This window comes from Hylobates moloch, unplaced genomic scaffold (genome assembly GCF_009828535.3).
Source record: "Hylobates moloch isolate HMO894 unplaced genomic scaffold, HMol_V3 SCAFFOLD_2, whole genome shotgun sequence".
Taxonomy (NCBI): Eukaryota; Metazoa; Chordata; class Mammalia; order Primates; family Hylobatidae; genus Hylobates; species Hylobates moloch.
Window position 1 is genome coordinate 19,836,825 of NW_026652277.1, and position 15,641 is coordinate 19,852,465.

Sequence of the window (15,641 nt, forward strand, 5' to 3'; positions counted from 1 at the left end):
TACAGAGGCCCAGTTAAAATTTAGCTTTGCTTTAATCTTAAGAAGGCAACTATTATAGACACTTGAAAATAATAAAGCTACATTGTCTTAAAAACAAAAAAAAGTCTGTAGTTTAGTTTTTATTATTTCAGTTTGGCTTCCTGACATCCCCAGGATCTCGTGATGACTCACAAGACATTTCGAAGATGAGTATAAATTTGTAGAAAGGATAAGAAAATCACTTCCCGTAATCAAAGTTTTTAAGTTTTGGTGCTTTAACATGTTTTTGGTCCATATGTTCCTTGACTTTGGCACTTCATATCCTTCTAAATACAGAGTCTTCTATAAAATACGTGATCATGACAATAACATGTTCATTCTTCTGCTAATTTGCCCAATACTGGCTATACTTCTAAATAGCTTGTTTATACATACACATATGCACACACATAATCTCTTTGTTATTAGTCAAAAAGAAGTTCATTTTACAGCCTGGGTAACATAATGAGACCCTGTCTCTGCAAAAAATAAAAATAAAAACAAAAATAAAATAGCCAGCTACTCGGGAGGCTAAGGCAGGAGGATCACTTGAGCCCTGGAGGTTGAGGCTGAAGTGAGTTGTGATTGTACCACTGAGCTCCAGCCTGGGTAACAGAATGAGACTCTGTCTCAAATAAATAAATAAATAAATAAATAAATAAATAAATAAATAAATAAAATAGATAAAAAAATTTTTAAAGTAGTTTATTTTAAATGTACCTTTTAATAATATAGACTCTAATTTTATGCTGACAGAGGACCCTGCAGACTGGTCTCACGATAGGAAAATATCAGGTGTGGAGAGGAAGGAATGTTCCATAGGAAATTTTAGAGAAAGCCTGGAATTGTTCACCTTTTCCTCATTAATTTTTGATGAAATTAGGCATTTAATTCACTTGGCAAAATCAATTTTTTCAAAATCTGGCATGTAATGGTTTCATAAAAGCCTTGGGTGGCTTCTAGGAAAATAGAAGGAGTTGAAAGTTTCTTGTAAATTTTCATTTTAATATTTAATCAGGACAAAAGAGTCCAGTTTTAGAAATCCTGGGCTCTTACTCACGACCTCTGCAAAATTTTAATGGAGAACATTTGAAGCCAGTGGTCTTGCCATAAAGTGGTCATCCCTCTCCAGCGCTTCCTCTCCTGGTCTCTGAATGTTTCAGGACTGCTCTTGAGAGCTGCATATGTTGTTCCCTGCATATCCAAAGGACACTTCTCATAGACCGTGAAGTGAGTGAATCCTCTGAAATTGTACAACCTATAACATTCCTGATGAAAACACCATTTCATTGCTCTTGCTACTGAAACCGAAAGCCTTCGTGGTATCCTTTACTCTCCTTTTGTCCCTCACTGTCTTTATTAAATCTATGGGGAGTCTCAATAGCAGTGCATACATAATTCTTCCAGAATCTGGCCTCTGTCACTTCCACCACTGTTACCACTTTGGGGTGGGGCATGGCACCTTCTCTTACCTGGAAAACTGTGATACCCTCCTAATTAGTTTCTCTGGCTCCCGTGGTCCTTCTGTAGTCTTGATTTCCCAGCAGCCAGCCTGCTATTTTCCCAAAATAAAGGAAGGTCCTTTCCTCTGCTCAGAACCTCCCAAATCTTTCTGTATCTTTTGGACTAAAATCCAGTGTCACTGTCATGGCTTGCAAGGAATACACGCTCCCTATGATCTGCCCCTACCGCCTCCCATCACCTTTGACACACTTGTTTACTACTTCTGCTCCAGCTGTAGCGATAACTGTTTAACTCCTAAAATACACCAAATGCAATTCAATCAAGCCCTTTACACGTGCCGGTGCATCTACCCACAGTCATTTCCCAAATATCCACATGACAGATTTTCTTACTTCCTTCGAGTTTCTGCTGAAAAATCACCTTCTCAGAGAGAGCTTCTGCAACTCTCTTCTCTCCTAGAGACCCCCATTCCTCTCTGTCTTTTTACTCTGTTTTAGTTTTGTCCTTGGTACTAACCACCTTCTAGTATGCTATAGGTTTTATGTTCACTTGTTTTACTGCCCGTCCCTGTTCTCTAGAATGTAGGCTCTGTGAGACAAGGGTCTTTGTTTTCCTATCTGCTGTAATTACAGTGCCTACAATAATACAGAAAATATATTCAATTAGTATCTGATGAATGAATGAATGGATTCTATCTTATCAAACAGTATGGATAATGTGTATGCCTTTTGGGGAAAATAATTTATATGTAGTAGACATTATTCTTAGGAATCTATTTTCTACTGTCTAATCCCCAATTATATTAAGACTCATAGTAGAGTTATATGGTAGTAGTGTTTTGACAGATGCAGAAATCAGAAATCATTGACCCATGAATATGTACATTTAAAAAACTGGCAACAAGTTAAAGCATAACTCTTGACTACAAATGATGATTTCTACCTAACTTCTACTCTCCTTACATCTAGGTAGAGTATTTCACCCTTATCATTTTAGTTTGTATCGTTGTTAACAATTTACTTGTTGACGCTCAGAGAAGTCAAAATCATTTGAAAGAAATTTAATTTGATCACTGAAAGAATCAAATATCATTTACAGTGATCTTCCTAGAGGGCTGGTCAATTATGTATCAGATAATTTTCAGTGATAGAAAACTCTGTACACCGTGAAGCTACCCATTTTGGTTTCGGCTCAATTTTCCTCATGTTAAATGAATCTAATCTAGGTAATTTATGTATATTGGGCTTAGTTTTTGAAATGCACAGACAAAAGAATAAACTTAAAGAGACATAGAAGAATGAAAAAAATGCTGCAGAAAATGAAACTTCTACTGGAACATTCCAATCTTTCAAGTTTAATTGTACCTAGAATTAGATATTTATATGAAATCTGGGCATGATGATGTGCACCTGTAGTCCCAGCTACTAGGGAGGCTGAGGCAGGATATATTGCTTAAGCCCAGGTGTTTGAGGCTGCAGTCAGCTATGATCATGCCACTGCACTCCAGCCTGGGCAACACAGTGAGACCCAATGTCTTAAAAATACATATTTATCTGATTCCCAGAAAATTAGGATGAGAAATACTACCTCATTTTATGGAGAGACATCCATATTCTATTCTATTGGCTATTTGATATTTAACAGAGAATGTATTAATTGATATTGCTGTGTAATAAACCACCCCAAAATATAGTGGCTTAAAACAACTCCATTTCTTATTTCTCACAAGATGCCTATGGATCAGCTTGTTGGTTCTACTGTTATGGGCTGGACCCTGCTGATCTCAGCTGAGCTTCTGAATGTGTAAGCTGTTACTGGTGGACTGGCTGGGAGCTGGCTAGGCAAGGATAACTTCTGGTGCAAAAAAAATAAAAAATAAATAAATCCTTCATGTGTCTTGTATTCATCTGCAGAAGACCAGCAGTGTACATTTTCTTGGCTGTGGCAAGGGTCCAAGAAAGGAAGTAGTAAGCAGTTTTTCAAGTCTTTTTTTATTTTTATTTATTTTATTTTATTTATTTATTTTGCTGCAAGCTTGTTGCTGTCCTCTTTTGCCATATTATTGAGCCTGGAGTCCGAGTGGGAGAGGACCACAGAGGGTCTGGGCAGAAGGAAGCCATTGATTGAGGCCGTTACTGCAATCGACCCACCACCAATAAAAAGCACTGGAGGAGAGGGCTTGACATAGACACAAAACGTAAAGGAAAGGGGTGAAAGGAAGGAAAGAGATTGAGAAAAAAATAAAAATGAAAGATGGCTGGGTAAGGGAAGAAGGGATAGGGAAGAGAGACAGAAAATTTGGAATGAAGCCAGGTGCAGTGGCTCACACCTGTAATCCCAGCAATTTGGGAGCCCGAGGTGGGCGGATCCCCTGAGGGGATCCTGACCAACATGAAGAAACCTCATCTTTACTAAAAATACAAAGTTAGCTGGGCGTGGTGTCACATACCTGTAATCCCAGCTACTCAGGAGGCTGAGGCAGGAGAATCACTTGAACCCAGGAGGTGGTGAGTCAAGATTGCGCCATTGCACTCCAGCCTGGACAACAAGAGTGAAACTCTGTCTAAAAAAAGAAAGAAGGAAAGGTGGAATGCATAATCTGAAGAGAGGAGAATGTATCTGGGAGGGCTGCAGGAACCAAGACATGTGAGTTAAAAAACAAGCTCTGAAATAAACATGTACTATACATAATGACATAATAGGATTTTCCAGTTGATAGCAGTGTAAGCTCAAGTACTGCCGTGGGTATGGGAAAAGAAGACAAACAATAAATTACCACAAAATTATCTGGTAAAGCCTTTTTCAACTTGCAGAGGAAAACTGAACTCATAGATGTTGGAGAAGGGGGTCAAGTGACAAACGACAGGAACAGTGGCATTTATATGATGGCATTAATAGATGCTTCTATTAATAGATTCTGCTTAAAAAGAGATGATCACGTCTTATTAAGATACAAAAATTATATAAAAAATAAAATAAATAAATATTTGTAAATAAAAAATATATATTATATATTCTCTCTAACTTATTCTCCTTCTTATTGTTATGCTGTTTATTATGGCTTATGCAGCAATATCTGACTTAACATATTATTTAATGAATTGCCCACAGATCGCCCAAAATCTGCTTATTCTGCCTAAAGGCGTTTTTGGTGCATTTATTCTTTTCTTTTACTTTCCTGTTTCTTTGTTTATTGAAGATGGTTTCATTCCCATTTTTGTTGCTGTAAAACTGATAATAAAGAGAGTAATCATATCTCCAATGGATCTTTTCTGAATCTGGAAAAATGGACTCCAAGAGTTCATGTCATTTGTAACTCTCATATCATTTTTCATATATTCTCAATGTATCATAAGTGAATTGGAATTTTTCCCTATGCTTTTCCATCTTCTTGTATGTTTTAACTGTAAGTCTGTCTCAAATACAAATTACTTTCGTATTAGAGTACTCAACATGGGGTATAAGACTGGGAAACAGTATAATGCTCAATAAGAAAGAGGATTTCACATATTGATACTGAATTTAGGTTAGTAAATCAGTAAATAAAGTATATCAGCCAGGCGCAGTAGCTTATGCCTGCAATCCCAGCACTTTGGGAGGCAGAGGTGGGTGGATCACTTGAGGCCAGGAGTTCCAGACCAGCGTTGCCAACATGGTGAAACACTGTCTACTACAAATACAAAAAAAAAAAAAAAAAAAAAAAAAAAAAAATCTAGCTGGGTATGGTGACACATTCCTGTAATCCCAGCTATTTGGGAGGCTGAGGCATGAGAATAGCTTGAACCCGGGAGGCAGAGGTTGCACTCCAGCCTGGGAGATGGAGTGAGACTGTCCCAAAAATAATAAAGTATATCAGACTGGGATACAAATCTTGATTTTGTTTTGCTTGTTTTGTGTGTTTCTGTTATCCAAATACCAGAAGACTAATTTATATTGGTTAAGAATTGAGCATACTCACACAAAATTTGCAAACACTTTAACGTTGTTTAAGGGAGACCTGAAATAGTACACTAAGGGAAAATGTCATCTTCTATTTACTTGTTTCAAGGTAATTCCACAAATTCCAAAAGCAATGAACTTTTTTCTTAATTTGTCCATTTCAACAAAATAGCCCTTTCACAGTTTCATGATGTCTTGGTCAAAAATAAGTCAGAGAGTTTTTATTATATATTATATTATATTATATTGTATTATATTATATTTTATATATTCTGTCCGACTTATTCTCCTTCTTATTGTTATGCTGTTTATTATGGCTTATACAGCAATATCTGATCTAACATATTATTTAATGAATTGCCCACAGATCGCCCAAAATCTCCTTATTCTGCCTAAAGACGTTTTTGGTGCATTTATTCTTTTCTTTTACTTTCCTGTTTCTTTGCTTATTGAAGATGGTTTCATTCCCATTTTTGTTTCTATAAAACTGATAATAAAGAGAATAATCATATCTCCAATGGATCTTTTCTGAATCTGGAAAAATGGACTCCAGGAGTTCATGTCATTTATAACTCTCATATCATTTTTCATATATTCTCAATGTATCGTAATTCTTTAACTGTAAATGTTAGAAATGTCTATCATATTCAGATCTTGGTTTCATTGATATTCAAATACAAGAACTGTGACATTGAGATGACCCATAAGAACTTAGAAGTCTTTCATAGTAGTTTCAACCAGAATGGTGAAATGATTGCCAAATTTAATTAAATATTAATCAACAATGATATTGTCAAATGTATATTTAACAGTGCATTTATTTGTTTTTCTCTAAGTTTTATAAGACTGCTTATAAACAAAGATTTTCTAAAACTGTATAAAAACAAATATACAGAAAAGTTTTTTTCAGAAAACAAAGAGTAAGAGGAGAATCTGTTTCCAGAATTATAGCCAGCACTAAATGAATTCATGGTGTGCCTATATGTGTGATAAGTTCGCAGGATCTAACATCAATTATATTATCTGAGAATCTATTACTTTCAACATCAAGTAGCCTTCTTTAGAACCAAGGACTCCCTGTCTCTTCTATTCATTCAATAGCACTAAACCGATGTTATTTTTTGGTTTCATATGTCTCTCTTTTCTAACACTTTTGGCTCCATTTCTAGTCTTTTATCTCCTTCTCATGGTTTGTCCATGAAACGAGAGGATCCTACTACCTTTCCTCCCTGTGTGAAATTCAGATCTAACATGTAGTAACCTGCTTTGTTTTTTTCCAGATTCCTGTCTTGGTCACACAGATAAGTTCAACCAATCATCCAGTGAAAGTCGGACTGTCCGATGCATTTGTCGTTGTCCACAGGATCCAACAAATTCCCAGTAGGTAGAAGAAGGGCAGTCGCAATGAGTGAGCCTCTGTGGGGGTAAATTTAAAGGAGATTGGTCTATGGCAGCTGTACCTGAATTAAAAAGAAAAATAGCTAATCGATTAGCTGATTGATGCTTGTTAATTCTGTTGTTTGGTTTATAACTCCTATTGGGCTATCTCTGTCACCCTTGAGCTAACTCAGGTAAAGATAAATTAAATAGCGAAGCCAAGAATGTGTAATTTTAGACTCTTTTTCTTGTTTCTTTTTTGTTTCTTTTGATTTGGGGTCTTACTGTGTCACCCAGGCTGGAGTGCAGTGGTGCCCTCACAGCTCACTGCAACCTTGACCTCCCAGGCTCAAATGATCCTCCTACCTCAGTATCCTGAGTAGCTGGGACCACAGGCATGCACTACCATGCTCGGCTAATTTTTTTTATTATTTGAAGAAATGAGGTCTTGCTGTGTTGCCCAGGCTGGTTTGAACTCCTGAGCTCAAGTGATCTTCCTGCCTCAGCCTCCCAAAGTGCTGGGATTACAGGTGTGAGCCACCATGCCCAGCCAGATTCTTTGGGATAGTTGGCAGATACAGTTCTTTTATTAATAAGAATGACATAAAACAGTGACATTATTTGATTGATAGACATATAACTGTTCGTATATGTTTGGCTTAAGTTTCTGAGCAAAACCACAGCTTTGTGCTATCTTATATTTAATGTATTTGTGTAAAACTGTTTGGGAGTCTAAAGGAAGATGAAAGAAAAAGTACAAATTTAGGTAAATAAAAACCTGGGGGGACCTCTACCTACCACCAGAGAAGATAAGTATTTTCTTTAAATTACGTTTGCCCATCTAGTCTAGTTTACATTTTATAGAATAAAAAGGGACGTGTTACTTTGGACAACTGTTTGTTATATTAGAAACCAAAATGCTAACTGCATTAGCCATTCTGACCCTATAAATAGGCATCTGTTGAAAGCTTCTGGTTTTTGAATCTCCTTCACTCCAAGAACAGTCCTGAGAGATGCTTTGGTGTCGTAGTACGCAAAGTTGGGGTGGGGGGTGTTTGTGTCCTGTGTGTTCTTATTTAAAGAAAGGGGAGATAATAAAATATATCTCAAGATGAGATCATTTTTTATCTTTTGTTCAAAGTTCTTTTTCTTCTTTTATTTGATTACAGTGGTAGATAATTTATCACATGCTCACGGTCTTTGGTCGTGACTTGAGGTGATTGTACTTAATTATGTCAACTCAACTGTAGACAGCAACTGGAGTGGAAGCTGTACTTTTTAAAGTAATAGATTAACAGAAATATTATAGGGGTTATCTTACAACCGTAAGATATCTTAGAACCGAATGATTATCTTACAACTGAATGGCATTGATACATGGTGGTTCTGCTTGGTGAAGAACATGGGGTTTCTCCTTGTTAGCTGAGAATTTGTGGGAGGCAATATTCCAGGGAATTGTTAAATCAAAGCAGGTTTTCCAGAAACTAAATTGTACTGTGAACAAAGCAAGGATACATGAGTATGTATAGGCAACATAAAGGCATCTTGACAGAGCTCTTAAATAAGAGGCTGAGCCCTGGGACAGCTAAAGTTGGCTTCTGTTTGAGGATACCCGTTCTCACATTCTTTCGGAGTTGTTAAATCAAGCATGGTTTGAGTCAATTATTGCACAAGTAGAAAGAAACACTAGTTTTAATTTATTAATTTTTTTTTAATTGCAGAAAAAATTATTTGCAGCTTACTCAGCAGGGCTTTTAGTCCATATTGTTGTTCTGATATATTATTGCTTAAAGAAAAAAACACCAACCAAAATACAAAATTTTTTTTTTTACAAATGTACTTTAATATGCAAGTATTATGTTGGTATATTCCCAATGATAAAATTGTACTTAGATATCATGGCCCTAAAGTGTAATTTTGCATCCCTTGTTATGCTGTAAAAGGATAACTATTATGTGTTGGGGGAAAAATATTTTCAAATACAAATCTCATTTAATAAATTGGCAAAATTTATGTGAATTTTCAGACCAGATTATGTCTAAAGTTTGGGAGTCAGCAGTTATCTAAAAGAACTTAATTCAAACTTAGAGTTCAGAGAAAAATGTCCCTCAGACAATTTGCATGCTGGAAAAGCAGTCACATTTTCTGTTAACCTTACTGTTCCATCCTGAGAAAATTAGCCAAGAAGGAATGAAAGATTTGGGTCTCTAGTTCTGCCATTGTTGCTGTTAGATGGGACTATATTTATGCAAGAAAATTAGAATCAATATGTTCTACTTAAAAATCATTTTGGGAACAAAAAATTTTATCTCCTTAAAAGTCTCTCCCACATTGATAAAGTATAACTGTGTCTGTTACATGAGCCTCTGTATAACAAGAGATACATGGTTGCATTGTATTCTCAGCTAACAAAAGGTGCATCTTTATGCCAGAGATTAGGATAACCCAAGATTAGCACAATGCAAGTTATACAAGTACAGTTCTTTTGTGAGAAATAAGCTGATTGCTACAGACCTATGTTACATATTCAACAATCAGAATTTAGACCGATATAAGTCCTTTTCAAAATTCAGTTCCCTTATTTGGCAACACTCACTATTAGGTATTGTCTTTGTAGGGAATTTAAATACTTTGCCTCTGTTAACTTTTTTACCCCCACCAAGTGGATTTAGGGAACAACTGATTATTATTCTAAGTAGTGAGTAGTTTCATTTCTTCTGTATTCCAAGGTGTGTTACATAGAACCCTGTTCTCATAAGATCAGGTTTCCATTCTATTAATCATTTTGGTTATATAGGTTATATTACCTAAACCTTTGGCTTCATGTAGCCATGGGAACATGGGAATGTGAGCTCAAGCCTGGAAAATAGTATTTCCCAGTAGATCACCATTACTATACCATTCTTATCAGATTTAGTGAAGGTTTGGTGAAGCATTCAAAATGCTGTAAAGCAATTTTAATTTATTTATTATTAAAATTTCTCCCCATTCATTCTTCCTCACATCAACAACAAAACACTTGTTTTTCAGTTTTTAAAGGCCCCCAAATAGTAAATGATTTCAGTGTAAGTTTCAAGCATGATTAATTAAAGTAGCTTTATTTTCTTTCATAAAAGATCAGGTGATCTGATAGTTTCAATATCAAAGGGAATTCAGTTATTGTTAGTAAATTGATAAATCCTTCTGAGTTTACAAGAGAAATACCTTTGCCCCCGCAAAAAGAGACGGAAAAGTCTATGGTAAAACTAAGGCTTATGCTAAAAAAAAAGGTGGAAATTAAAAGTAAAGAAAGTATAAGGAATATTGTCATTTGATTATTGGTCGTGAAATGTTAAACTTTAATTTCTATAACTTTCTTTCTCTGTAAAATGAGCATCTTAGTACCTAAAATGCAATGTGTACACAGCATACATTACCTAGCAGAGAGTAAGTAGTATACTTGTTTTTATTTATTTTTTTTTTTGAGACGGAGTCTCCCTCTGTCACCCAGGCTGGAGTGCAGTGGCGCGATCTCGGCTCACTGCAAGCTCCGCCTCCCGGGTTCACGCCATTCTCCTGCCTCAGCCTCTCCGAGTAGCTGGGACTACAGGCGCCCGCCACCACGCCCGGCTAATTTTTTTGTATTTTTAGTAGAGACGGGGTTTCACCGTGGTCTCGATCTCCTGACCTCATGATCCGCCCGCCTCGGACTCCCAAAGTGCTGGGATTACAAGCGTGAGCCACTGCGCCCGGCCTTTCAATGCTTTCTGACTATGTTGTTGTGTGTTGTTTTATGTCTCTTCATAAGACTTGTGTCTGCCTGTTAGAAATCAGCCAATTCAATATCCACAGGTACAGCTATGAAAAACAGGTCTAAGTACAGGACTGACTTTGGTTGTTCATTTCAGAAATATGAATATAAAAATATACTTATTATGATTAGAAGCATAGCACATTATAATTCTGAGTAATTTATAAATTAACAGGAAACCCAAGGAGGAAAATTTAAATTACCTAGAAATCTACTACAGAGAAATAGCAATAAATGTTCTCATGTATCTGTATCCAACTATTTGTAATATACGCATATATTAACATACACACATTAAGAAAATTGGCATTACGCTGTAAATAATTCTGCCCCCTGTTTTCAACTTCATATATAAAACATATTTGTACACTGTTAAATATCTGTCTAAAATGTGGTCATTCATAGCTATAAGAAATTTCTTTGTTTCAGAATTTATGTAACCTGTCACTAAAGAGGTTGGTTACATAGTTTGCATCGCATATTATCAGTAAAATGGTGCTAAACATCCTTGTTTTTAAATTTTTGCATGTATCTGATTCTCAAAAAGTGAATTTGTGGATGCTGAATGTTAATATTGTTTTGAATGTATTTTGACAAATTGCTTTCCATCAAGGTTGTACCAGTTTGCTACCCATCATTATATTAGAAATATCCCATTTCCCAAAGTGCTTTCTAATATTCATTTTTAACTCTGCAAATTTGATAAGCACGAAATGGTATTTCATTGTTGCTCTAATTGTCTTTCGATTACCAGAAAGTTTTAACACTATCATATATTCATGTGTCATTTGTAATTTCCATAACTTCTTGGTAAATAGCTCTACTAAGTAATTCTTTCTCAGCCTCAGCTTATGTCCTTCCAAATCCTTACATAACATGCAGAGGTCTTCCTGGATACATGCACGATTCTCACTAGTGCCACTTGCACTAGTTTGTTTCTCTCTCCTGCGATGTAACATTTTGAATTTCCATCATAATCTCTGGGGTGCTGACTTGTCCCATCGGGCCTCACTGTTTCTCTGCCTTCCGAGCTTAATGAGCCTAATCTTTCCGGCAAGAAACTCGGAAAATCCACTCATGCCATGTGGTTCTTTAATTTGGAACAGATAAGGCCATGCCATTTAAGGAAAGAGAAAGTTACGTTAACACACACATGCAGGGTCTTGCACTAGAAACCGGTCTGGAAAGCAGCTGACCTCACTTAAAATGGTTCTACTCCAAGTTATGACGGTGACTATGTCTGAATCCCTTAGAATATTCCTTTATTTTTTCTCACTCACAGTACATTATTTGGTACTTTCTTAACGTCAGGCTTCTTTGTATCAGTATCTGCTGTTTTAAATTTATTGACATTGTTTGTGCTACAGTGCACCTTTGCTTGGCTGGTTATTATTCATAGCTCCATAAGAAACATTAAGCATTTTCAGAAATAAAACTGACAACTAGTAGAGCAAATATATTTTAAAAATACTACAAAGAGTGTCATGGAACTCTTTGAGGAACAATTGTAGGTATATATTTTGCTGTATGTGGTCTCTTTATAAGATTACAGACCAGGCACCACTTTTTTTCTTTTTTTAGATGGAGTCTAACTCTGTCACCCAGGCTACAGTGCAGTGGCACGATCTCAGCTCACTGCAACCTCCGCCTCCTGGGTTCAAGCGCTTCTCCTGCCTTAGCCTCCCAAGTAGCTGGGATTACAGGTGCATCCACCATGCCCAGCTAATTTTTGTATTTTTAGTAGAGACGGGGTTTCACTATGTTGGCCAGGATGATCTCGAACTCCTGACCTCAAGTGATCCTCCTGCTTCAGCCTCCCATAATGTTAGGATTACTGGTGTGAGCCCCCATGCCCAGCACAGGCGGCAATTTTTTAAAATTACTTTTAGACAGTGAATAAAATAACCTTAACAAACAAAAACACAGCTTTGCCCATGAAATATGCAAACTATCTTAACCTTAAATGTAAAATAATAATAAAAGCATAGACCAGTATGCTATTCAGAGCTTCTTGTGCTGGTGGGAATGTTGTGAATCTGAATCATATAGTGTGATTTCGGTAGCCACATGTGGCTAGTATGAACTTGTAATATGACTAGTGAGCCTGAGCAATTTAATTTTTAATTGAATTTAACTCATTAACTTCATGTTAAATAGCCAGATGTGCCTATTGGCTATCATGTTGGATAGGGTAACAATAGACCATATCCACATATTTAAATAAAAGATTAAATGCCAAGTATAATATTTACATAAACATTATTTTTATTTCTTCTTTGCTTTTTAAAAGGCCCTAGAATATTATATATGATTAAATAATAAATTTTCAAATATAAGTATATTTATTAAACAACAAATTTTCAAACATAACCATTATAACTAATTTTTCCCATAGAAAGCAATTTGCAATTTTGATTTAGTGGTAGGACACATTCACTATAATTATGTAGCAGCTATAACGAAAATATATGGTCAAAACTTATGAAAAATACAAATAATCTTGGAAAAACTTGAACTTTTTTTTATTTTATAATATTTTCTAGAACCCAGTTCAAGCCCTTTCAGAGGAACTGGGCCTCATTTGTTATTTTCGAAGCTGTAGTCTTCTCATTCACTTAAAAACAGATCAATTGCCAGATCTCCAGTAAATTGTGTCATCTTACCTTTGCTCACCTCAAAATGGAAAACCCTTCAAAATTATTCATTTTTCAGAAGATAAAATTGCTTCTCTTAACAACACCATTTCATTAGGTGCTTACATTCTCAAGTATGGACTAGCTCACCAAAGGCTCAACAAAAGCAGAAATAAATAGAAATCATGATGTTTTCTTGTAAAGTAACTGTTCATAAAACACTTCCAAGATAGACAGCATTGTACAAAATGATATTTTATTAGTTTAATGCATACATTTCTAATGTAAGCTAGTTGACTGACCCTGACTTGATTTTTAGAGACAAGTAAAAAAATCTAAAATTTTCTGGACGTAAAAATCACTGATGAATCAATGTTTACATATTTGAGAATTTTTCTAAAATTGTCATGAACAAGAAAGGCTTTCTTCATGGACTTGTGGTTACATTCTTTTTTTTATTTCATTTTCTTGATTTATTAACATTTAATCCTATAAATACTCTTAGAGAAAGTAAATTTTTAACAATTTAGAACTGTGTCTAGCTGGGAGCAGTGGCTTGTGCCTGTAATCCCAGCATTTTGGGAGGCCAAGGTGGGAGGATCACTTAAGCCTGCCAGTTCCAGACCAGCCTGGAAGAAAGACATTGGAGACTGGGAAGGGTGGAAGCAGGGAGAGAGTTTGGGGATGAGAAATTACTTATTGGGTACAATGTACACCATTTGGGTGACAGAAACACCAAAAGCACAGACTTCACTACTACCCAATATATCCATGTAACAAAATTGCACTGCTACCCCTTACATTTATATGAATTTAAAAAAAGAAAGAAAAGGAAAAACATTTGCTTCAGAGGCTGCCTCTGAGGCCTTCATTTTAGGATATTGTTTTCTGAGCCCCAACACACCCAATTCAATTTAATGAAGTCACAGTCTCCTTTGTGAAAAGGAAAAAAAAAATAGAGAGAGAGAGAGATGTAATGACTCGGCAAATATATATCAAGCCTTCTTCCCGTAAGTCTCAGGAGCAGACAGGCATGTCCCCCTGCAAAAACACCAGGTTCAGGACAAGCAGCCCTCAACAATGGAACCACGATATTGTCACAAGCCCGCAGCCCACCTGCCTCACCGGCCCACTGTGACACTGCGCAGACCATACACTGTCCCTCTGCTGGTTCCGATTCTCTCTTTTTTCCTTAATTGTTTTTTCTTTTATTGATGCATAATACTTTACATATGGGGACGTGTGAGTATTTGTTGCCTGCATAGACTGTGTAATGCTCGGGTCAGGGTATTTGGGGTATCCATCACCTTGAGTGTTTATCAGTTAATATCTTGGGAATATTTCAAGTCCAGGGCACAGTAATTATCAAAGGAAGGCAGGAAATGCAGCTGGTTTAGCCATTAGCAAAGTATACGTGACAGAAAAAGAAATTTGAAGGTTGTTTTAGGTCTTATTTTTTATTTCCTTTATGCTTACTCAAGTAACTTAGGAACTCTGGCCCTTTAAGTTTTACCAGTGTCCTGAAACTTTGCAAGCAATGAGGGAATGTTGACAGGAAAATCTAAAAGGCTTAAATTAGCATTTCATGCTCAACTAAGGTTTATGTTTTATTGAATGCCTAATGACATTATTTCAGAGAATTAGAACTACAGAGAGAAGTTTTAAAAATGATTCTGGCAAATGCATTTTTTATTTGTAGCTACTTTATTTAACAACTCCAGCTAGCTAATTCACTTTTCTGTGGGAAGCTTGTAGCCACTATAATAGTGTCAATTGTATCTCAAGAGTCTCTCTTTTCCTGAGTCTTCATGCTGGAAATGAATCTTGTGGTTATACGATACAGGCTATTTCCATTAAAGAGTACTCAGTAAACGGTGCTTGTGCTGGACTCGATTTGAACCAGAAAAGAAATAAGATACAACCATATGGAGCCAGTCATTAAGCATTGGCAACACATAAATAGGGAAATGTTAGTAAATCATTCATTTGACAATTCAGACAAAATATAATACTTATACGATATGAGTAAGCCAAGTTAGGAGATTTCTCCTATAGTCTCTGTGTGAATGTTACGCTTTCAAGACAGGAAAATAAACTAGATCATGGCTAATCATACCTCAAGATACTCATTAGTCTGTGTTCACTTCAGCTAGAGTGGATATTGATCAAAGAAGATTCTTGGTGTTTCCATACGATCACATTGTCCCTCCTGCTGATACTGATCAGGCTTTCTAAAACATGCAGTATTTGCACTTTACAACACATCGCCTTAAGCTTTCCATCACATTTTCTCTCTCTGTGTTAATCTGCTCAGATTTAATTTTTCTTAATTTTTAAAAGGCACTAATGGGTGAGTATTGATCTATTGAAGTTGAATCACCATCAGTAAGACTGAACGTTTAATTCAACTTTATTTTGGC

General features: G+C 36.1%; 1 protein-coding gene across 1 annotated transcript in view; it reads left to right on the plus strand.

Moving 5' to 3' along the window:
- PLXDC2 (plexin domain containing 2) overlaps window positions 1–15,641 on the plus strand; it is a 463,678-nt gene that overhangs the window by 335,012 nt on the left and 113,025 nt on the right. The window contains exon 7 of the mRNA XM_032167336.2: window positions 6,702–6,801. Within this exon, the coding sequence (XP_032023227.1) occupies window positions 6,702–6,801 (100 nt within the window). The remainder of the gene's footprint in view (window positions 1–6,701; window positions 6,802–15,641) is intronic.